Source organism: Betta splendens, chromosome 11 (genome assembly GCF_900634795.4).
Source record: "Betta splendens chromosome 11, fBetSpl5.4, whole genome shotgun sequence".
Lineage (NCBI taxonomy): Eukaryota > Metazoa > Chordata > Actinopteri > Anabantiformes > Osphronemidae > Betta > Betta splendens.
In genome coordinates, this window is record NC_040891.2 from 6,756,904 (window position 1) to 6,780,021 (window position 23,118).

A 23,118-nucleotide genomic window follows, 5' to 3' on the forward strand; every position below is an offset into this window, starting at 1 on the left:
GCTGATGCTGAGCCGTTTGTCCTACAATCAACCAAACAGTGATGCAGCAAAAGTAAAGCGGCAGCAGCAGAACCGATGCAACTTCTACTCCTTTACCAGTGTGTGTCCCCAGTGGCAGGGCAGCCAGCGGCACCAACACAGGTAATAACCTACATTGAGGAAGCCACAGGAGGCAGTGAGCCTGCGTCACTACGCACACACGAGCAACATAATGAAGCGTCTGGAGTTTTGTATTCTATTTGTGAACACAACATGGCTATTGTAGGTGAATGACAAAATTAATAGGCAGCGGCAACTCCCAACTGAGAAAGCGCATAATGAAGTGTAAATCAGTCCTCAGTCAGTCAGCAAGCTGCACTACACACATACACATAAAAGTGCGCAGTGTACAGTCACCAGGCCCGCATAATGCTTTGCAATGTGAGCTTCAGCACTGCATACGTCACTGGGTGCCTTTTAAGCAAGCGGTTTCTCAAAGGCTTGCTAATCAAGGAGCCTACACATTAAAGGTCAATGCATACTGCAGGTGCACACTGGAAAGAGTATTCTGTGAAGGTGTGTGTGTGAATTGTAAGGCTTACTTTCTCTGCTACATCTTTTGATGCAAAAATGTCCTGTTGGAAGACAAGAGAAGGAAACATTGGAAAAGGAAAGTAAGAAAGCATCAGGTCTATTCATAATATTGTTGCGCAATATATTATTAGCATTTTTGGCTTCACTATAGTCCACAATAGGTTTCTGCTCAAATTGAATGAATGGATAAATCTATACGATCAAAATTCTACTTGTAGGTTTGAGCATACGGTTCCCATCGGTGCCAGCCTGGTGGCAGTTCATAGTAATGAAATGTCTTGAAGACGTTCCCGGAAACGACAGAGATTGCATCTGCCTCAGTGATATCAATGTCATATGGCATCTCTGGTAAATGCAAACTGTTGTTTCCTGTTGCGTGTGCTGTGCATCCCTTTAAACCATGTTGCCATTACAATTCGTTGCATCAGATGGAAGGATACAAAGCAGGGCAAAATGAGGGCCATCTTGGTTTCATACACGGGTCATTAACAGATATTCTGTATTCTGAGTGAAACAAGAGATGAAAGCGGATGAGTACAGAGAGATGGGAGAACTACTGTACCTCATGAGCCCAGAGCTAAATGAACTGATGGATCTTCAGAGAAAACGAACGAGTGCGACTGAGGGAGGTTTGCAAAGGTGAACAAAAAGTATTTGTTCAAGCCAAGGAAAAGTTAGAAGGAGCTTCAGCAAAGGGGGTGTATTTTACAGCAGTTGTGGAGCTTCTTTATAAAAAGTCAAGTAGAAGCAAACCGAAGCCTGGGAAAGCGACACCGAGTCCTCGGAGGGCCAGGTGACCTTTCAGCTCAGAGCTGGGTTGAAAGCAGAGAAAAAGGTTTACAGTGTGTTGGAAGATAAGCTACGGTGTGGGTGACATTTGCTATACCTCAGCGAGGCAACTGCTTACATACTGACCCAAATACAATACCATCAGTGCTGCACACCAGTGTGGGTCCACTACTGTACTAATCTGCAAAGTGAGACTATGCATCAAATAAATTACATCTGCAGATGTGTCCGTGAGTAGAAACTCATGATCAACCTTGTTTAAGTGAGCGGCTCTTCATCTCCATCATATGTGGAGGTGTTGAACTTTGTAATAATGCCAAACATGAATAATCCACCAGCTGACCCCAGTTTACCCTGCGCCGCCTCCATGGCGATAGGTTGCATCACATACAGTGCAACACACAACGCGTGACATTCCACGTATGCTGCGTTTAACATGCAGTCAATCAGCGAGGCTTAGTTTAATGGAAACAGCGCCTCAGCTCAGTGACATCTGGCCCGCACAATGGAATCTGGGATTTTCATAGTTCATTTACTGCATGAGAAAAGCGAAAGCCCTCCAGTTACTCTGTGCCTGTATATACATACATACACACGCTAGTGTGTGTAAGTACAAGCAACAGACAGAGGAGGGATGGAACAGAGGATTTGAAATGAGGATGACTGGTACTGATGGCAGAACTATTAATATACATAATAAAATAATAAAATAGAGTAAATATAATGATAATTTAGGCAGGTTGCCATGACTGATAGTAGAGAGAATCACTGTGAAAGGTGAGATAGAGAAACATAGACTGAGATGACGTGCATGAGTTATCATAACGGAGTCTACTGCAACCATCTATTGGATTGATTACTGTGTCCTGGAGTCTGCCAGAGCTCTAAGTTAACACCAGCACCACACAAGACAAACACCAGGCCTTAATGAATAGATAATTGCATATAGATCCCATTAATATGAATGATGAAACTCGGGGTGTAGAAACAAAAAGAACTTCATGTATCAAAAGCAGCGACACGGCCATAAAAAACCAGCACGGAAATTTGTGTAAGAACTGCTCCCATGTGTTGCGTAAGACTCTATTTGTCAAGCAATTGACACTACCCGCAGATACTTAGCCGAAGCCATATAAAACGTAGAACTGCTGAAGACTGCAGCCGGGTGGAAAACATGTTTTCCAGGAAGAACAGCATCTCCATTTGGTGGAAGTCATTCGGTCCACTTTTCATTGCCAGCAGGAGCATCGCAGACACGTCAAGCTGTCTCATGAAACTAAACTGTCCGAGGCCAAGTGTGCGTCAGTGTGTACTGTGTCAGTGTCTTATAGAAACCATGTGGTATGGCTGGTAATGGATTTCATATCTTTACCGTAATGTGACCCAAGTACTTGTCACACACAAACCATAACAAAAGAATATTTACATTCACATCTAATATGTCCGTCTGCTTCCAATATCACATTATATTAAAATCACATGATATTAGTTTGTGTGTGTGAGTGTGTTTTATTTAGGTTACCTGGGCAAACGTGTTGTCCAGCAGATCATTTTCAGCAGCACGTCGGCTTTTGGAAACATCGGGCGGGCACTGAAAACGCGAAAGAGACAGACAATTTAAAAGAAGGAACAATAATTCTCAACTCATTATTAATCAGTCACGCAAATAAAAACTCCTTCTGCCTCTGTCCGATCTGAAACACAACTGCGGATCCCTTTTCCATTTGTTGAGCTGTTATCTTCATGTGTCACTGCGAGTGGTACATCAGTTACCGAGTGACGACATGAGCGATGTGAGTCACAGAGAGTGAATCTATTAATGTCTGCATTGTCCAATTGATATTCAGCCTCAGCCAGCACCTGTATTAACCAGAATGACAGGTGCACCTGGAAATGCCCAGCTATACAGTCCTGGTGTGCCATGCTGAGCTAAATGCTAACACCAGTTAGCCACCAGTCTCCCAGTAGGACTGCTTGTTTCCCAACTCAGATGAAGCATCAGAATGTTTGCACTGCATGGATAAATATGGCAGCGAAATGTGTTATCTCTCGAAATTGATCACCTTTGTGTCCTTCGCCTTGTGTTTTAAGAAGCCGCAGCCTTCATGGGTGTAAGAGCGTAAAAATGACTGCACATAAATGCATGCATGCTTTTCCACTTCTCATTTCAAACTTAAATGCAGCTCGGAGGAAGCCCTGCAGCACAAACGCCTTAAGCAAAGGAGAAAAGGTTTCCTTTGTCAAACCCCTCTAATCCATTTTACAGCATTCTGTCCTTCCTCCAGAGGACTCCACTCGTTTAAACTTCACAAGGAGTTTCTCACCCTATTTGTATGCCTCTCATGAATTCATTTGGCAATGAAACAGGCCCATATGCATGCACACACCGACACGTAAGCAGAGACACCCTGGAGAATTCTGACAAAAAAAGTTGGCTGAGCCCAAAAATACCTCCAGCTTAAAAATAAGCCCAACAATTGGCTGTTTGCGATTCTCCCCATACCTGAAGAATCACTTGCCTGTCAAACAGAAGCATAGTGTTGTATTTACGGCCAATGAATTTGCTTCCTATTTGATAAGGCTTTTGTCTGAAGTCTGCAAACAAAATATGCACAAAGATACCGATTCAAAAACGAGGTAGCAAAATAAAGTGGGATGGGGTAATTATATAAAAAAATGAGAAAGATATGTGTATTTCTCAAGATAATAGCAAAAAAAAAACAAGCAATACTTCAAATTAGGCCTTTTGTCACATTTTAGGAGAACAAACAGTGCTGGATAACTGGATAATGTGGCATAATTGCAGTCAGTCAGTTTTAATACATAAAGCCCAGTGTTGAACAAAGACTGTAAAGAATATTTTGTTAACATAATAAGACAGGGCTACGGGGCTTTTCTATATTCACAGAAGGCTAATTCAAGTTGACGCAGTGCTTTGGTACAGGCTCTCACAACAAATCTAAATTTTAGGCAAGCCGCCAATTATCTCCCTACATACTCACTACAATGAGGTAGAATTTAAAAATGGCCAAGAAAAATGCAAACTCAGCGTTTACTGCGACTGTTGCACTATAACCTTGCAACAAAGGTGAAGCAGCCCTGAATAGTCATTAATACAGTAAGTAGAGGGTTTATCTAAGGTAACAAGTTACTGCAGGTTGCTGCAAATGCTCTAACCACCGTTTGCATTAATGTGGGCTTGAAACTCTTACAGGCAAATTTTCAGTACACAGTACTTTTTCAAAGTACTGTTGCTCCAGTTTCAGGTAAGATCAATAATTTGGGTTGTACCGAGGGTCATTTGGGTGATTTTAACCATTTTCACCACTAGCAGGACAAATGAAAACATTAATAGTTTTTTTTGTTTTTGTTTTTCAGGTTGAGAAAAACTAATAAATAGCTTGATTAGTTGTTTTATGCTCAGATTAAATTTTCTTTCTCTCTCACAGCAAGACAGATGAGAGCACCGCCGAGTTTTAACTGAAGGGAAAATGAACCAAAACTCAACTTCATTTCAGTCAGTGTAGTAAAAAATGTGTGTATGTGTCATGTTGCTCCCATGTGGGTTTATTCTCCCACACATCTTGTAGATATAGATACAGTTCTACAGTGCTCATATTCACAGTGGTTCAGGTCACACATTGCAGGTAAATGGTCAATAGCTGCAGCCCAACAGTCAATCCTACAAACTAGAACGGCTTTAGCTTAATATTTAGAGGCAGGCCTAATGTTACCAGCCTTCTTATCTCACTGCACTAGAAAGCACTAAAGGACATTTGTCAAAATGTCAAGGCTTTGCATAACCAAAATTTCATGCATTTCTGTAAGAAAAGAAAAGTTTCACCACAAAGGTCAATGTGTCTCACCCGAGCTCCAGGTATCTCACAACAGGCCTCTTGGATGGCAAGGGACGGGTCACAATACAGCATCACCTGCTGAATGTCCAACTGACAGGGGAGAAAACAAACAAAGTATTAAATGCATTTGAATTATATGTACATAAGGAACAATTATTTAAAATTAAACAGCATATATTGTGCAGTCCTCTATGGGATATTGAATAGCCACTAAAATGGAGGTTGGGTCATGCAAAGCCTCTTCTGTTACAGAGAAGAGTTTGTTCTTCTCACTGAGACAGCTTAAAGGTCAGAATTCTTTCAAAAGGTACATTCGGATGACATTAGCAATGTAAAGCTTAACCTTGATCAAAAGCTCGTCAATTGACAGGCCTGGGCAGCCACACAGCATATTTTATCAATCGTTCTGTAGCCTTTTATCTCAGTTGCCTTCAGGTGTATGCATTTGCTGCGAAAACTTGTACATGTCCAAAATGTATTCATAACTGAAGATTACCACCAGCGAACATGCAAACCCACGTTCCTCTCAATCTTTCTTTCTCTGATTATATGCAACATACATTGGGGCAGCAAACATCACAAAGGTCTATAAGAAAGATTAGAGCAAAAACACGCAGAACACGACCCCTTCACAGAAACTAATCACACTTTGCTCTCTGCAGCTTTAACTCTGTTGTTTACACTATAGAAAATTCTATTTCAAGGGACTGTTTGAAAAAGTGACATGGGACTGCTCTGGATTTCTTTACCAAGAATGTCTTGGCCATAGACTTGTTGAAATTGGGAGAATCCCATCCACAGCTACCACCTAATTTAGTTTCCAATTACAAGAAACCACAGAGCTACATACTTAATAAACATGGATTTTCATTCTATTCTGGCTACAAGTGTACAGTATGCATGTCTTCCAGTTGGCGACACCTAGTCACACTGCACTGCAAATGAGACCTTCAATGTTTAGAGTGTCCAGGATGACGCCTTAAGATTAGAGGATAAAATGAATGTAAGATTCACTCACTCATCCTACCATGTTCTTAGAAAAAGCAGTATAATAGCACATTCATTTGATTTACAGTATAATTGCAATACCTGCACAGGGCCAGCATCAGAGGCTCGAATACCCAGCAGAGTGTGTCCGTTAGTGGGGAGAACTCCACGTGGCTCCAGGGGCTTGGTCTCAATGGAGCTGCAGTCCACATGGAGGGAGACGGTGTCCCGTTGAACACTGAGGGCCAGTTTATGCCAGCGCAGGTCCATTAGTGCCTCCACACCCGCCCCGTTGAACACACAGCTCAGCAGGTCAGTGTCAGGCTTGACCCCTCTGGCTCTCAGAGACAGTGTGCCATCAGGGCCATTGAGGTCCACAGAGAGCTGGAGTTTCAGGCAGAGAGATGTCAAATACTGTATGAAAATGCAATTTTTTTAAAACCGTTTCTCAGGGTCTGATGGACAATGGCTTAAACTAACACTAAGGCAGAATATAAGTTAATACTGTACCTGCTAACAAAGCTGTAGAACAAGAGATGAAGTAAATGGGAAGACATAGTAATTACACACTCAGGCAGAACAGCCAATCAATCACTACTAATGAGGCGTCTTGGCCTTCATCTATCATACACATTGAGTATTTAAATCTGGCCTCAAACCTGTGATTATGGGGACTCTGGAAGACTCCAGTTCTTCATCATAGAACACACATGAATAACAATGAAGGTGAGCGAAAGAAGAGAGGAAGCCTATGATCGAGTGGATTGACAGGGGGACGTGGAGCAAAGAGGTGGTGATCGGATGAAGAAGAAGAGAGGACAAAAGGCCCATGGAATGAAAAGGGAGAGAGAATTGAAAAGATGTCAACAGAGAGAAGAAATCGAAGGGGGAAGTGGATGACTATGCAAAAGTGAGATGAGACCGAAGAAGAAGGAATTGACAAAAGCCTTGTTGAATGAGGAGCAGAGGGTAAAATGACAATGAGTGAAATATGCAAGCAGTGAAGTAGCAGAAAGTGAGGTGCACCTGTGGGTATCCCTGCTGATCAGATATCTGGAATAGGTAGATGGTGTCCCTGAGGGCGGACTTCTTTAAAGCCAGGGTGAAGATCAAGGTGAACTCCTCAGGAAGGCCGTCGGGAAACACCTGACTGAAACAAAGTCCGACAAGGTCCGTGACTCAGCCCGTCTCAATATAAATCAGCTGTGAAGTGATTTGAAAGTGCAAGACAAGTTTAATACAGTCTTCCACAAGTTTTATATGTAAAGGTCAGTTAACTGGGAACACAGAGTACCAAGTCTCTATTCTTTGATTCTCAACTCAGACAAAATAACCTAAGGGCAGGGAGACCACATACTGTAAAAAGCAAGCATTACACTGTCAGGCTTAGCCTTTTCATGAAGAAGCTCTGATACTGTGCTAATTAAAACTATTCAACCAACCCTAAAAGCTTTATGTGACTGAACTTGACGAAATCATCACTGGTGCAGCCACTTGGTTTAAAAGGTTGGACAGTTCACTAAACGGAGACCATTTGAGTGCAGTGAATGAAGTTCAAGGTGTATAGTATATAAATAGTTGCTGGTGAATAAGTGTTCTGGCCAAAAACACCATTAAAATAAAAACATACAAACAACTGCTTTAAGGGTCTTTAAAAGTAAAGTACTTTCAAAAATTTCATACATATTAAATTAGAGAAGAAACACTGAAGAACAACAGCTCCCTAACATTAAACTTGTTTGGGAACTGCAGCCTTTTTTATACCACCAGTCTTTTTTATTAAGAAAAAAAATTAACAATTACAATTACAACAATTACAACAATTGTGTGTTGTTCCTTCTGTCTTTGTTCTTGTTTTTATTAACCACTGTGTTGGGTTTTAAGTGAAAACAAAAACCTTAATGATGCCACAATCTCACTCACTAAACCCACAGAGTCATTAAATGGCTGCTAATGGCCAACAGGTTGACTGAATACGTTTTTAAAATTCAAGACAGAAAAGTGTGCACTCAAAATCACTGAAAATCATAACTAAAGCAAGTGTAAATCAAAATTAAAGCAATAAATGAACACAAACCAACCTACATGAGACGCAGACAGGTAACAATGAACTGACAAACAGAGGTGCAGGTAAAAAATTAGTTCTTATATCCCTGGTATGGCCGACAGGAAACAGGAAGTGACATCATATCAAGACAAGACAAACACAGGGTGCCCCTGAAGGCAAGGAGACTGAACTACATCAAATTATTCACTCCAACCCATGATGGTATTATTAGCAGTAAGTCAATGAAAGTATTTATAAAATTAAGTAAATTAATTAACCTTCTGTCCTCAACCAATGACTGCTTCTTTTTACAATTTTACAATTTATTTTACTGGTATTTCTTTTCTGCTTTTGTGACAGCAGCCATCGCTACAATACGAAGCCTGCTGTGTTTAACCCCCTTGCATTCATTTTCACAGCGACAGGCCCACATCTCACTTTTGGTCAGGACCATCTAAGCACACAAACATACACACCCAGAAAATTCCCGGCATGAAGGTGTGCAGATGCATTGAGAGATGAAGGGTTCACAAACAAACCCAGCGAAATGCCTGCTCACTGAGACGGCGAGCACTTTGAAATATTCTTGCTTGCTCTATGTCTTTCTCTCTCTCTTCGTGCACACACACACACACACACACACACACACACACACACACACACACACACACACACACACACACACACACACACACACACACACACACACACACACACAAACACACACACACACACACACACACACACACACACACACACAGAATTGTTGATGCTGGCAGCTGGTTTCCCACTCCTCGAAGTGGGGTGACAGTGATTTATGACTGAGGGAAGATCCAAGGGAAAACAGCCAACTACAGGGCATCAAAACAAAGGGAGGATGAGCAGGAGAAAAAGGTGAGAAAGGGAAAATGTTGAACCAGGAGACCTGGAGAGACTAAAGAAAGGAACAGACAGCGAGGCGAAACTGAAAGACACTGTAGGTATTATATGAAAATGCATGAGAGTTTGATATGCGGTATTTCAGTCACGAATGTGCTGGAGGTAGAAAATTTGGAATGAGATTTTGCACAAGAACGAGAGTCAAACAGACAAACATAGAAAGAATGTTGGGAATAAAGATATTTGTGGATTGGTGACATGAGCTGCGGGGCACAACACCACTCACAGACTATTGACTTTTAAGCACAAACTTGGCCTATTACTGTTCGTGTCCTGGAAAAGAACACACAAAGCCCACAGACACGCACACGCAGACATGCAAGGGGAATAGTCAAGGCTGGTTCAGATCTAGCCTCCACCCATTCCTACAGAAAGTTACTTGGACTTGTCTTGTTTTAAAAGAAGAAGAAGAAGAAAGCCAGTGCAAGCCAGGGAGACACAGGGGAAAAGGAAATCTAAAGTAGATCTCTGGTTGAGGATAGGAATATCACCTGGAGAGGTAGGCCCTCTTATACTTGGATCTAACAGTGCTGGAAGCAATTGCTTTCAGTGGAGAGGCTCCCTGAATGAATTATACACATCCAACTGAAAGGATTTTAAAGCAGCCAGAAGCGGACTGACACATGAAAGAGAGAATTTAGTTTAGCTGCAGTAGCGAACGCTACGCAACTTTTCCAGAATAACTCCTATTTTCAGTATTTTAAACAACACTGCATTAAAATATATTGTAAAGCTTTATAGGGAGATGATAACACTTATACTGTAGTTATTAGACCTAATTGCTATCGTAATAGTAGCTACTGTAGTGCAATACATTTTCAACACCAGACCAAAACTATTAGTTCTGATGATGATTAAACAAAAAAGCTACATCAAGCATGACATATTTGTAAAATGTAGGCCTATAAATTTAATGACTCGTGTTTGCTTTCTAAAAATAATTTTCTCTTTAGCTGCTTTTTTTATTTCCTCATACATCGTGCAGGTAAAATATGTCCCTTTTTAAATCAACTTGGGCTAACAGCAAAAGCAAAAAGCTTTGATGATGTAAATAACTTAAAGTCGTTCCACGTCTGCCGTGTGATAATAAATGCTAAATCCATTAACTGCATTTCATTTCAGGCTCGCGCACTTGGGCTCTTGGCCCGGCGCCACCAGATGACAGAATTGCTCCCACCTCTCTCGCTCCCACGCACTGTAGCTACATAAAAGAAAAGTCCCCCAAGCAATCAAATCAGATTTTGCGGGAATTAAAATGCATGTGACCAGCTGTGACTGGTGCCCGTTTCAGAGTCAACAGACAGCTGAGAGAGGCAAGCGACAAGCGGCTTCATCTGGCTGTCACTCATCTGTGTTAGCTTGGATTAGCTGAACAGACTCTGGTAAAAGGCAAATTGCTACTTTCCAATTACTGTACACACATTTCCAACCTCACTGCCAATGATCCAGAAACGCTGCTTGAATGACAGGGACCTTGAGCTGGATAGGAGCCATGTGATATGTAGTTTCCACTGTATACAGTAACTGCTGCAACTGCAGACATACTGTATTGTAGTAAATACACGCACACACACACAAATGCTGCTGAGTGTACACGCATTAATTCTTTTACGGAGAGGAAAAGTCAGAGAACAAGCCTAAGGGTTTGTTCCGATGCATTCGCTTATTGCTTGGATTTGAACCTTTAACCCTCTTGTTTCCTCACCACTACATCCCTTAATCGCCCATCTGTTCTGATCTGCTCCGCCTCCGTTCCTCTCTTCCACATGCCCGAAACCTTTCTGCACAACGCGATTTAAACAAGTAAAATCAATTAAAAGTAAATACTGGAAAAATATGACTTATAGAGTGATGTGGATAGAGAGATTTTTCTCTACCTTTGGTGCAGGCAAGAAGACGACGGCTGAGAAAAAGCAAGCGCCTTCCCTCATTCTGTTTATTCACTAGATGAAACATGCATAGAATATCAAACTCCAATGCAGCTGACAGATAGAGATGCTGTGAAAACATTGATTATTGTATGTCTGATTTTAAAAAGGAAGTTGCCCAGGTGGCGTTAGTCAACAATAAAACTGACAGCGGAGCCTTCAGTGACATCAAATTTCAATAAACGCTGTGCCGTACTAAATCCCAAACCAGCAACAGAGAAGAGACAGACAATGGTGTTTCCGTCTGTATGGTTAGAGGCGAAACAAAACATCTTGGATTTTCCTCTTTGGCTCCGACGTTACATATTTCCTGAGAAGTGACAGTTGTTTTAGTGTTTCCCCTTTTCATACCAATGACTACTCTCAACGCTTGTGACAAACAATATATGTGACACTTTGAGAACAAAATGTCTCTGTCGAGTGTTTTGTAGGCAGATTTATCGGGCCTTCAAGCGAGCGAGGCTCACAGCGCTGGACAGAGTGATAAAATACTTCAGGGCTGACCCAGTTGGCAAGTTCTGAAAAACCGCTTCATGTGTAGGTAGAAGGAAACACAGACGCCGACAGCTGCCGGACCAACAGAAAAACAAAAACAGGTCTGAAAAACAGCCCCAATAAGCACGTGTCACGTTCCGAACTCAATCTACACCCAATGACTGCGTAATAACAACATGGAAACCCAAGTAAGTATTATTACACCATGTCAAGCTGCTGGTTCGGTTGGTTTTATTGCTGCAAGTCTCACAAGTTCAGAACATGCTCAGGCCCTCAAATGTTCCATGCCCTTTTTTTTTTTTTTGGGGGGGGGGGGGGGGGGGTGTGTCTCTGGGAGTGTAATCAGTAGCTGAACCGCGGCGGTCGGCTTGCCAAGTGTTACACACACACAGCCACCGGACACTGAAGGAGCGCTCACATGCCGAGTTCAGCCCTGTGGGTTGTTCGGTCTCTCTGGGTTTCTCCTCATACAGGGGGGCATGAAAAGGCAGAGCCCATCGACGAAGGCTAAGTATTAACTTCAACCTAACCTGGGATATATATTCACTCCGCTCTATATATTTATTCTCCATCACCTACAGCTATGTTTGTGTGTCATGTGTTTCTGTAGGTATTAGAAAAAAAAAGAGCAAATCCCAAAAGAGAGAAAGCGAGGGAGAGAGTTTTACATTCAACCTACTCAATAGGGCGTAGGAGTGCTGTCTTGCCTAGGCGGAGGATGGTGGGTCCGCGAGGGTTGCGGATCTTCTTGACATCCGCACTCTTGAGCAGGGAGAATCGCCTCACCAGATTAAAACCTGACAAAAGATGGCATTCATCAGCACCCACTCGAAGCAAACATGGAGAAGGATGCGTGTCTGTTTGAGATGGTCTTTTCACCAGTGATGTTGTGCCTGGTCGTCTGGGGAAACCTCCACTCGTCCACCTGCAAGGACGGGCACTGTACATCTGTGAAGGCAAGCAGAGACACAGGTAGAAAAACAGAGTGGATGCGTGAATAGCAAAAGACCCTGAACTGGAGAGGAGAACATCACTCTCTGGAGTTACCGCGCTTATTGCCGGATGAAATCGACACAGTTTTTGCGGGAGAGAGAAAGTTACTTCAAACGCGCAGCAACATACATTTGAGAGTAACAAAAATATTGATCCGAAAAAAGGAAAAATGGGACTTGTGTGGGGGAAAAGAAGACCAAAAAAACACGGCGCAAGATGAAATGAGGGCAAAGCTGTGCAGAGAGGAACACAGCCCCGTCTGACAGGTTGTCTAGCACCGCGCTTGTCTGTCGCGGTAGCCTCCGTGTGATGGATATGTTCTCACCCTGTCAGGGGAGGTTACAGAGAGAAGTGTTGCCTGTCAGAGCGGCCTGACTGACTGGAGGGGGGGGGGTGCAGAAATACTAGGTTTGATCAGGTAGACATGGAACCTGTGAATCACTGTGATCCACAGTTAATTGATCTCTTTGGGGCCAAGGACCGTGGCCCCGATCAAGACATTCTACCGAGCTCGGCTTTGCAAAAACATGTTTCTTCCTTCCTTGAACGGTAGAGAATGTTGAAGCAGGCAATGTCCTTTCTTAAGCCAAAATAAACCCCAAACGGTGTCCCTGAGCTCTCAGTGAAATTTAAAATCATTAGTGTCAGATGTTCATTTAACACTTTTAACTTTAGAAGTAAGTAATCTAAGGACTCCAGGACACACACACACACACAGAGTTTATTTTGAAAGGACAACTTGGTCATGCAAAAATTGTTTCATGGTTGGTGATTACTTCCTGCTGTTATTACAGACTAGACAGACATAGAGCACACACTTTAGATCCTTTTCAGTGTCTTATTTCTGTGTATTTTAGTGCAATAAAGTTGTCAAGAATGTTGTTTTGATCAACAGTAAGTGCGGTGCAACAGCAACACATATTACTGTCCACGTTTCCTTCCACCGTTTCACTTCGCCCACTTCATTATGACTGGAAGTCACATCAAAACGAGGTGAAGGAGCCTAATAAAGCTGCTAAAACAATCACATCCTACTCGCATTAATTAAGAGTTGGGAATTTAATTTCACGAAGGTCAGCTCAAGATAGAATTAATTCCTTTTCAGTGCTCCGTCGCTTATTAGCTAGCTTTTCGTTCGCTTCGGTTCAGCTTGGTTCGAAAACGCAAACAAGTGAAAGGTGTGAAAGCAAGTTGTGAATGAAGGTGGTGTTGTGAGAAGCAGAGAGAAACCAGACGGATGGCTTGAACGTGGCTTCTGAACAGGTCCAGCACAGAGCAAACAACAGATGCAGTCATCTGAGCCCTCTCAGTGTTTCATCCTAAACCCTGACCTGCTTACTCAGCATAAATTAAGCTCTGCGTATCCTCCGATACAGACACATGCCCTCATTTAAATCAGAAATGCACACACATAAACAGAGAACTTTTTTCCACTTCTACCTTTTCGTCACTGCTCACTCTCTCTTTTCAGCACCTTTTTGGGTGCGTTTCATCGCCGCCCTATTTCCATCAGACAGAAACGAGATGAAAGTTCTGTCAGGAGTGAAGAGATTGTGGCTGGAGGCAGCACAAATAAAAGTTAAACAACAGAACAGAAGACAAGGTGGTGGGAGAGGGGGAAACGACAACACAGGATGGGGGGGGGGCAAAGTAATAAGTGGGGAGAGGTCACCCATAAAAAATAATGGCTATCATAAGACTCTAGAAGTGTTAGGGGTTTGTTTCATCCAGCGTATAGTACAAACAGTATGACAGGCGCCACTGGAAAAAAGACATATGAATATTAGCCCACCATGTCAAATAACAAAAAGCCACATGAAAGGGTCAATTCATTATTTTATGGCTTGGTTTTCATCATTAGACAGACTGGTTTTTCATTATTAGATATGGGCATTAATTATTTGATGCTTCATTAAGTGTGACTTCTCATTTTCCACAATGCAGACAGAGATTATTTGTTAATTCCGTAATTTAAGAGTCAGAAGTTTAAAGTGGTAGTGATCTCAAACAAGAACCTAAAAAAGTTGAACCCTTACAGTTAATGTGAGCTCTGCCAAGCTGAAGAGGACCTGCGGAATGGGTGCCCCCTTTGTAACCCTGGTTGTCATTTAATCCAATAGTAAGATATAAGATAAGTACAAAAGAAACAAAGTCTCCTCTTGGAGAAATGAGCATTTTTCAAACCATGAACTGAGAAGTTCACGAACGGTAACACAGAGCATGAGGCCAATTCCATATTAACCGTTAATTCTATGGCGTACGTTGCCACCTTATGAAATGCCTTACGTCCTATTAAGATGTGAGTCTAGTCAATTGCTGCCATTAATGCATCTGGCTGCTGCTCCCACTCATGGGAATAACAAGCTATTTCTATATAACTCACAGGTTCGACGATGATTTTAGTGGACCGTTGCGTGCGCGAGCACTTTGGCAGAGGATGCGCCGCAGAACCCGAACTCGCCTTCCTCTCAAGCTGTGATCAAAGGAAGGCATTTGCTTGTTGACAAGCTAATTAGCACAAAGTACGAGTGCCACTCCAGGATCCTGCTATTAGCCGCGTGTAGCCTTAAAGAGATTGGACGGTCTTGGCTGGGCTCGCTTACTCTTTGATGGGCTGTGTTTGAGTGTTGCCAAAGCAGGTAATGGCACTACACTGGCAGTCGCACTGAACACAGCTGCGAATGTTCCCTCGAGCCTCCGCCGTGCCAAGGATGAAAATCCAGGTTTTTAACGACTCAGGTCTTCGTTTGCAAATGTAAAGCATCACATTTATAGAGGCTTTCATTCGTCATCCAGACAAATCTGAGCAAATAAATGTATCAGTGTGCAATTTAAAATATAAAACACAGCGTGTCTTAGGGGCAACGACTAGACAAAGATTGAGGCATTCATTATACCAGAGATCAATTTATATGACTGTATTAATTTGGCTCCAGCTGACCTACTGCAATGCCCCAGCCAAAAAAAGTTATGTGTGACCTTTCTTGCATGCTGCTTGATATTTAACAAACTTCAAAAGGGCTTGGGAATCAATGGCCTTATCTATAAGAGCCTTGTTGTGGCCGGGGTCTGCTGCAACCAACCGCTTTGGTTTTTTATTTCCTTTTCAAAGCAGCAAACACTGGGCAGAGCACTTTCATTAGAGAGAAGAGGTCAGAAGTGTGCTGTTGGTATGTGGTTTGCAGGGAGAGGACGCTTGGTAGTTATTCAATGCGTTTTACAACGCGGCAGTCGAGGATAATTGGTCTGTGCTGCTGATCGTCTGAAAGCCAGACTACAAAAGGAAAAAGTCCTGCAGCCATCGAACACGTGCAATAAATGGGAAGGAGACTCGATGCAGTTAATGATTCAATGCAGTGACCGGGCGGAGCTTCTGCGAGCGTAAAATACGAGGCAAATGACAACCTGACAGGGTGATTGGAACAGATGGATGGGTGTGTGAGCTACATGTACCTGCCCTCTTGGCCAAACGGCACAGACGAGAGAACATTCCTGGTTGTTTTCCAGAGATAAATCTGCAGCACAGAAGAGTGGAAAAACTCACTCATATTTCCCTCGTAGGTCTCTGGCCCACATTCAGCACAGCCTCACAAGCGCTAACAGACCCAGACGAGGCTCAAAACACACTTTTGGACTTTTGAGGCTTTTCATAACAATAGTCTTCCCCTTGTTTGCAGTATGTTCTAGAGACTAGAGACTAGAGATACTACAGGACGGGTTCATTCATGAAGCACCACCCCTGAAGCAGTTGAAGTTAAGATCATTACCCCCCCCCCCCCAAGAAAACTGCAAATGAAGAAAAAATGTGTGACTGTTAACAATCATCAGCCTAAAAAGTTGTCCTAAGGGAAAGTCCTGCACTATGCACTATAGCATCCTCCTGGCAAAGTTTAAGCACTTTAAAGATACTAATGTTGGAAGCTCTCGTTACCAACGAAGCAAAAATACTGTAATTGTAATAATTTCTACGCTAACCTGAAAAAGAACTGCAGTAGCTGTGGTTTCACCGCTCGTTGCTTGTCTGTCACAACTTCTGTTGTGGTGCAAACAAGGTTATTACAACTACGATTCAGCGGCAGCTAAGCCAAACGAACCAATGCGTACATCTAAAACAGACGGCACAAAAAGCCTAAATCAGCATCACTTCATCACAGCCGGGGAATTTCAGCGATTTAATGTAAGTACAGGGACTAGTCTCTGCAGCTGATGCACTGCAGAGCTGCAGTACAATCATCCAAGCCTGACTCTTCAACAGCAGTTATATTTAAACCTGCTTGCCTCCTGTAATGTCAGCAAATTGCGAGCGAGTCGTCGCAGTAGTGGTCGTGGTAGTGCGAGTACTGTGCTGTATGTGTGTGGGGACTTCAGGAAGGCATTTAATTCCAGCCGCTGGGGAGAGGACTCAGGGGAGCTGCGAGCTGACTCAGTCCATGTGAAAAGCTCTGACTAAGGTTTCCCAGGAGGGACACCCCTCCTTCACCACGCTCCCTCCAGAGCGGTGTGAGCCACGGGGGCCCCAAAGAGAGTCGTCCTCAGAGAACTCACAGACTGAACTTCACTGAGCGACGAGGCAGCCACAGTTCAAGCTGGAACTCAGTGTCACTGTACCTCACTGACCTCATTTCCTGACTGCGTCCGTCATACACAAACACACCAAGCTGAATGCAAACACATAACACGTGTCTTTCCATCACACCAACAGAGAAGGCAACATTTGAACACGCCTGTAATCTATTAAGTGCAGACTGACATATAAAAGCTTGTCTCCTAAACAAATACACAAAAAGTGTGTTTGTGTGACTGAGATCTCACCAAGAGGAACACAATCACACACAGTAAATACATACGCCTTCTTGTCACAGGGACAGGTGGCCACTAGCATCACGTAAACCCAACCTGTAATTACCATCCATTTTCCATGCAGCCTTTGGCCCCATCACACACACTATCACACACACAGTGCATGGAGGCAGATAGACACAGCTCCATCAAACAGATGGGTCTGAAACTCCACAACTCAAGCTTGTGTCTTAGTTGTCTGTTTCTCACTTGTACTGGTTTAAACCTAGAACATTGCTACTTCAGTTTTTCGTTTTGAGTAATTCATCAAGTAAAAGGTTTGGAGAGAAGAAATACTAAGTCTAAAGCAATTAATGTTTTTTTTGACACTTTGTCAGCTAGTTTAACGCAGAGATGCAGATGCTTCTTACAAAATGCAACATTTAATTTATTTTGAACTTTGAGGTTTGAAAAGAAATGTTACCCTGGGATTTGGACAACTTATCTACCGAGGTGAACGATATATTAAACAGTCCAAGACCAAACCCAATATGTCACATTACTACCATGTAAAGCTAGTGGTAGTAGACTTACCTTGCTGTGATGTCAGCGTGTCGCATGATCCAAAGCTGACGGCCAACAAAATCAGAGAGGGGCCGAGAAGCCACATGGTGTCGCTCCTCCTTAACCGCCTCAGCTCACTCCGGCCACCAGCTGATGGATGATCAAACGGGGAAAAAAGACAACGTCAAAAACGTCCAACGCTTCCTAGGTCGTGTGAGCTGCCTGTGCCGACAGCTGCACATTATGCTTGACTCTTACATAGACACTGATGTATATTTATAAGTCAGCCAGAGTTGATGTGTTAATTATGGGATATGATGGGAGCTTTGGTAGTGGCATAGGAATTAACCAGAGCGTCCCTCATTATGGAGCGTAACTCTATAAAGTCTGATCATGGCCATTAAACTGTCCATCTGGTGGGTCCTCGACTGGGCAGCTGTCACACGAACACACACATGACCACATCTGTGGCAAAAGCCCGTTCCTAATGTCAGAATCGCACATTCTGCTGCAGGCTAATGCCTAGTGGGAAACAACAAAGCGATAAGGACACATGGAAGTAACACACGCAAGCTGGTTGGTCCCGAGTCAAACAGACAGTGGGCCCAAAACACACAAACACATCTGGAGGATATTCCACCGCAGAGAGCTATGTTGCACCAGATGCTTCCACGTGGCCCAACAAGCACACACAGATGATCATGCAGATTAAAATGTGTGCCACGTCTACCTAACCATAATACTCAGCATCAACAAGCCCCCTCTAGCCTCCCTACAGCTACTCAGTCGCAAAAACACACGCCCACTCTGACCCGTACAAGCACATCCCGCGCGACCTGGACTTGCCCTCAGCATGCGTGAGGACCCCATAACTCTGCAGTGTTTACAGGTGGAACGGGGCCCCCGGAGGCACCGGGGCAGGCAAGCAAGCAGACTGTGTCTCTGTACACACACCTGTCCCGTCTGCGAGGAGAAATGACCCCCCGCTCCCCCGGGGGGGCACCATGTGGCGGTCCCGCCTGACTGGGGACGAGGTGTGAATACCATCTAGCCCGACCTGATTGCCTGAAGGGTGCAGCTAACAGAGAACAGCCCGAGTTACACAGCCAGGATGCCTTGCAGTGAAAAGAGCGAAATCATTTCCCCGAGATTCTGATCATCACGCACAATTATTGACACTTTTCTGTGTAAGGGCAGCTCCAAGCTAAAGCGCTGGAAAAACATTTTTTGATGTAAAGTTTTCCTCTGTTGGCCAGAAGGTTAATCAAAGCCTGAGACAACTGTGTTTGAGCACTTTAAATCTGCACCCGTAATTACAGGCTTCATGCCACATGATCGCAACAATAAGAAAGTTCGCACAGCACGTAATGCAGCACAATCCAGAGAACACAGGCTAAAGGAAGAGCCCGGGCTCGCTGCTATTATTATCTGGCCGTAATCCAACACAAAATAATGGGCTTTTTAATATGTGTTGCTATGTGGATGCTTCTCTTTCTTCTGCTCCATCTGCTGCTTCACAGCCACCCAGCTTTTTCCTATAGCGGAAAAAGGCAAAGCCGGGCCGGGACACCGGGCCTGGCCGCAGGGCTGGCCGTGGGCCCGGGGAGCAGGGCCCGAGCGTGACCCGAGCGTGACGGGGTCACCAAGTATAAAGGCAATACAGGAAGGAAAACAATGACGGGTTGGAGAGACTTCCTGCACTAAAGGCTTAAGGACGCGTGGCCCACGTCAACAAATGCAACAGGCATCAGCCTTGTTTCAATTAGGATAAAGGAGACACGGTTCCTGTTCTATTCAACTCGGTTCCCGAAACAAGTCGCTGCTCAGCAATTTCCACTGAAAAAACAGCTTCAAAGAATCAAAGCAAACGTGTCCTCCCTGGCCTCACATACTGTAGGAACTGCTTATGAGCTCCATAGCCTGGATGACTGGATCACCCTGAACCAGCAGCCTGCTGTTTACACTATGCATCTGTTCTTAATAGAAGAACTCGATATAAATGTGTCAGTCATGTAACATTTGGGGGTTCGCTGCCTTGCCAGCTGTCTCCCCCAGCAGCATGGAGATTGACGGACAGCTCACTCGCTTCCAATCTACCCCTCGCTATTGCAAACATACAGCACAAACACACACACACACACACACACACACACACACACACACACACACGCTTCAATACTTTTTAACACATAAAATCAAGTTACAGTTTGCCTTTAAAGTCTTGAGTCAGGAATTGCTGAATGTGGCTGCAACTGAAAACCCAATTGAACCAATTCAACACTGAACAGAGGATGTTTGATGAAGGGATTAACCCCTTTGATTCGTCCATAGCATTATGTCAGATAGAGCAGAGGCTCTATTTTAGATAACACACTGATTATTGATACACATATTTATTCATGTTAACCATTCTAGTTTTGTGTGTATGTGTTGCTAATACTGTAGTTAAACTACAAGGCACCAAATTATTCAAATTTGATGTTTTTACAATTTAACCTTCATGAGTTGATGGGCGGCTATGGCAACCAGCCAAATAGCTTAAGAGATCACAGAACTGTTAGGGATCATCCTCTGGGGAAAAGGAGCTACAGTTTTGAGAAATTTATGGAAAATTCTGGAGAAAAAAAAGCCTGGAAAACTTTGGAAATAAACATTTCTGTACAAAAAACTATTTATTGTCTGAAATTAGGCTGCAGCAAAGTGACCACCAACTGACAGACCGGGCGACAATGTAACAACATGACTCCAACCAATACAAACGGATGCTGACACCAGTCATCTGAACTGATACTGTTGGAGGCATCGCAGCGTTTTCATTGAATGCTCTTTGACAGTCAGGAGCTTTTATTTACTGTAATTCTGCCTTGATGCCACATCTTGGCTTCAGGAGGGGAGCTTCGTGTGCGCTGTGGGCCTGTGTCGACAGAGGACTTTGAAATGAATACAAGTAACCAAAGACGCCCTGAGGATCTGCTAGTCGCTCCTGATATCCACCGACTGGGCGCAATGGAAACACACAAACCAGCAGAGGCAACATGCAGCGCCCGAGACATGTTTTCACTAGTCTTACATTCTGGACAGTGTCTTTATTGAATACTTTGAGGATGAGGAACAGGCAGCACAGATGTTAACTAAAGCAGGGAGTGTTCAATACAGGTAACTCTTTCTAGACATCTGCTCATCTGCCCGTGAACACTTCACATGATGTGGACTATAGAGCGAGGCACGCTGTGATGATGTCAGACGCACTAGTTGGATGGATGAGTCAGCCTTCAGCCGGCCGATGACCTGCTGCGTTGACTTTACTATTTTCTTCATTTTATTTTTGATGGGCTGATGTTCACCTCACTGCTGAGCTTCAGAATCAAAGCGTCAATCAGCTGCAGGCCTGCGGCAATCGGAAACGGCGTGTGAAACCGGTGCCCCGCGGCCCGGAGCGAGGCGATGCATGCGCCGCCTGCAGCCCGTAAAGCGGGTACAAACTCAAGGACACCAGTGTAGGACCTACACAAAGCCCTGCTCCCCAGGGTGTGATGGAGCTGCAGCGTCCCAGCACATACTGAAATGTGACTACATCACACTGGAATTCAAGAAAATCCCCCTTTTGTTTGCCTCTGATGAGACCTTAACCTCTGATCAGTGGAAGCAGCCGCTCTGGTGCACAGGTTTTGTAGGATCGCACACACACAGACACACAAAAGCCTTTTAGGAGCTCTTCGGAGCTTTCCAGGGGCCGTACAGACAGGAAGCATCCCAGCAAGCATGGGATGGAGTAATGAGCACAGCAGATGTATCTGTGGCATTCAGCTTTACTGCTCGGCACTTTCCTCCCCAGGTTGATAAAAAAAAAAACCTACTCCTCCATATACATATCAGTTTCAAATACAGTGCTAACCTCAGATCAGTGCAATCCAACCACTACATTGTTTGGGTGATACGCATGCTGCTGCTGGGAGCCGTTTCCAAACCCCGGGGGATTTGGATACCAGCCACAAACACCCGTTTCGTGCTGAATTACGGCCTGACTCGGACACGAAGGGAAAACCAGCACCACGGTTCCCAGTAGCTGCAAGTGGTTCAAAAGTTTGTTTTTCTTGTTTTTTATTTTTTTTTTTATATTTTATTTTGAAGGCTTGGCTCGCTGACAGCACTTTAATGATCTCCACCAGGAGATAACGACCTTATCGCGCTCGTGATTTATGGCGTCGTGGAGGAAGGCGTCGCGTGCTGCCGGACGAGTTTCCACAGCGCGGTAACAATTTGGCCACTTCCACAACTCGCCTCTAATATTCCTGCGAGACACGCAACGAGGAGCAGTCTCGACGCCTTAAAAAAAAAAAAAAAGAAAAAAAGTCTCTCCGCTAACTTTCGCTTTTACAAACTCCGCGCGCGATAATCACCACGTACCTTCAAGTGTCGATGAGTGCGCGCGCTCGCGACCGCATTAATCCGTCGGCAGACGCGTATCCGGTCTCGCGTGTCGATGTCAACGCAGTTCGCGGTAAATCCGGTTCGGGGGTTTTCGTCTCCTGGCTTTTTCCTGCGTGACGCTTCTTCAGGAAGCAAAGAAGAAGAAGAAAAAAAGTTAGTGCAAGATTGTTCGCGTCTAACTTTCCCCCTCCTCTCTCTCTCCCCCACTCCCTCTCTCTCTCTCTCCCGCCGCTGCTCGGTGTGAATCCCAAACCTCTCACTCTCTCCCACTGACCCCACGCCCCTCTCCGTCTACCTCCTTCTCTCTCCGTCCGTGGGAGATCCCTCTGTGGAGCATGTAGTGACATCACCTTGTCCACATTTGTGGAAAATGGGCCCGGGGCATTTCTCTAATCTCTCCACTAAGCTCCAGCAGGCCTCTTTGCTCTCCACCGCCCACCATCACCCCCACTTCTCCTTAACCTCCCTCCATCCCCTCTCTCTCTCTCTCTCTCTCTCTCTCTCTCTCTCTCTCTCTCTCTCGCTATTAGATTCATGGCTTATTGGCGGATGAGGAGGACTTGCTTTCATTCTGTCTGGCTTAAAGCACTGTATTAGGACGAGTAATGCACATCATCAAGGAAAGGGCTGGGTTTTATAAAGTGGAATTTACTCCATTAAAATTAATGAACTTACGTATCATATTTACCTGTGATTGATGGCCAGGTGTAAAGCTTCTGTATTGTTTTATCGCTAG

At 44.1% G+C, this 23,118-nt stretch overlaps 1 protein-coding gene across 7 annotated transcripts in view; it reads right to left on the minus strand.

The window, feature by feature from the left end:
- The window catches only part of col16a1 (collagen, type XVI, alpha 1), a 46,119-nt gene extending 23,290 nt beyond the window's left edge, over positions 1–22,829 (minus strand). For 5 of the 7 annotated variants that reach the window (XM_029167070.3, XM_029167074.3, XM_029167071.3 and 2 more), the window contains exons 1-9: positions 22,359–22,615; positions 17,982–18,101; positions 12,495–12,563; positions 12,295–12,412; positions 7,233–7,356; positions 6,309–6,590; positions 5,229–5,309; positions 2,885–2,953; positions 582–614 (exon numbers count right to left, since the gene is read on the minus strand). In XM_029167070.3, the coding sequence (XP_029022903.1) occupies positions 582–614; positions 2,885–2,953; positions 5,229–5,309; positions 6,309–6,590; positions 7,233–7,356; positions 12,295–12,412; positions 12,495–12,563; positions 17,982–18,057 (852 nt within the window). In that variant the 5' untranslated portion in view covers positions 18,058–18,101; positions 22,359–22,615. Of the gene's footprint in view, positions 1–581; positions 615–2,884; positions 2,954–5,228; positions 5,310–6,308; positions 6,591–7,232; positions 7,357–12,294; positions 12,413–12,494; positions 12,564–17,981; positions 18,102–22,358; positions 22,616–22,677 lie in introns of those variants that run through there. The other 2 variants (XM_029167069.3, XM_029167073.3) reach the window with 2 other exon arrangements.
- Between the last annotated feature and the right edge of the window lie 289 nt (positions 22,830–23,118).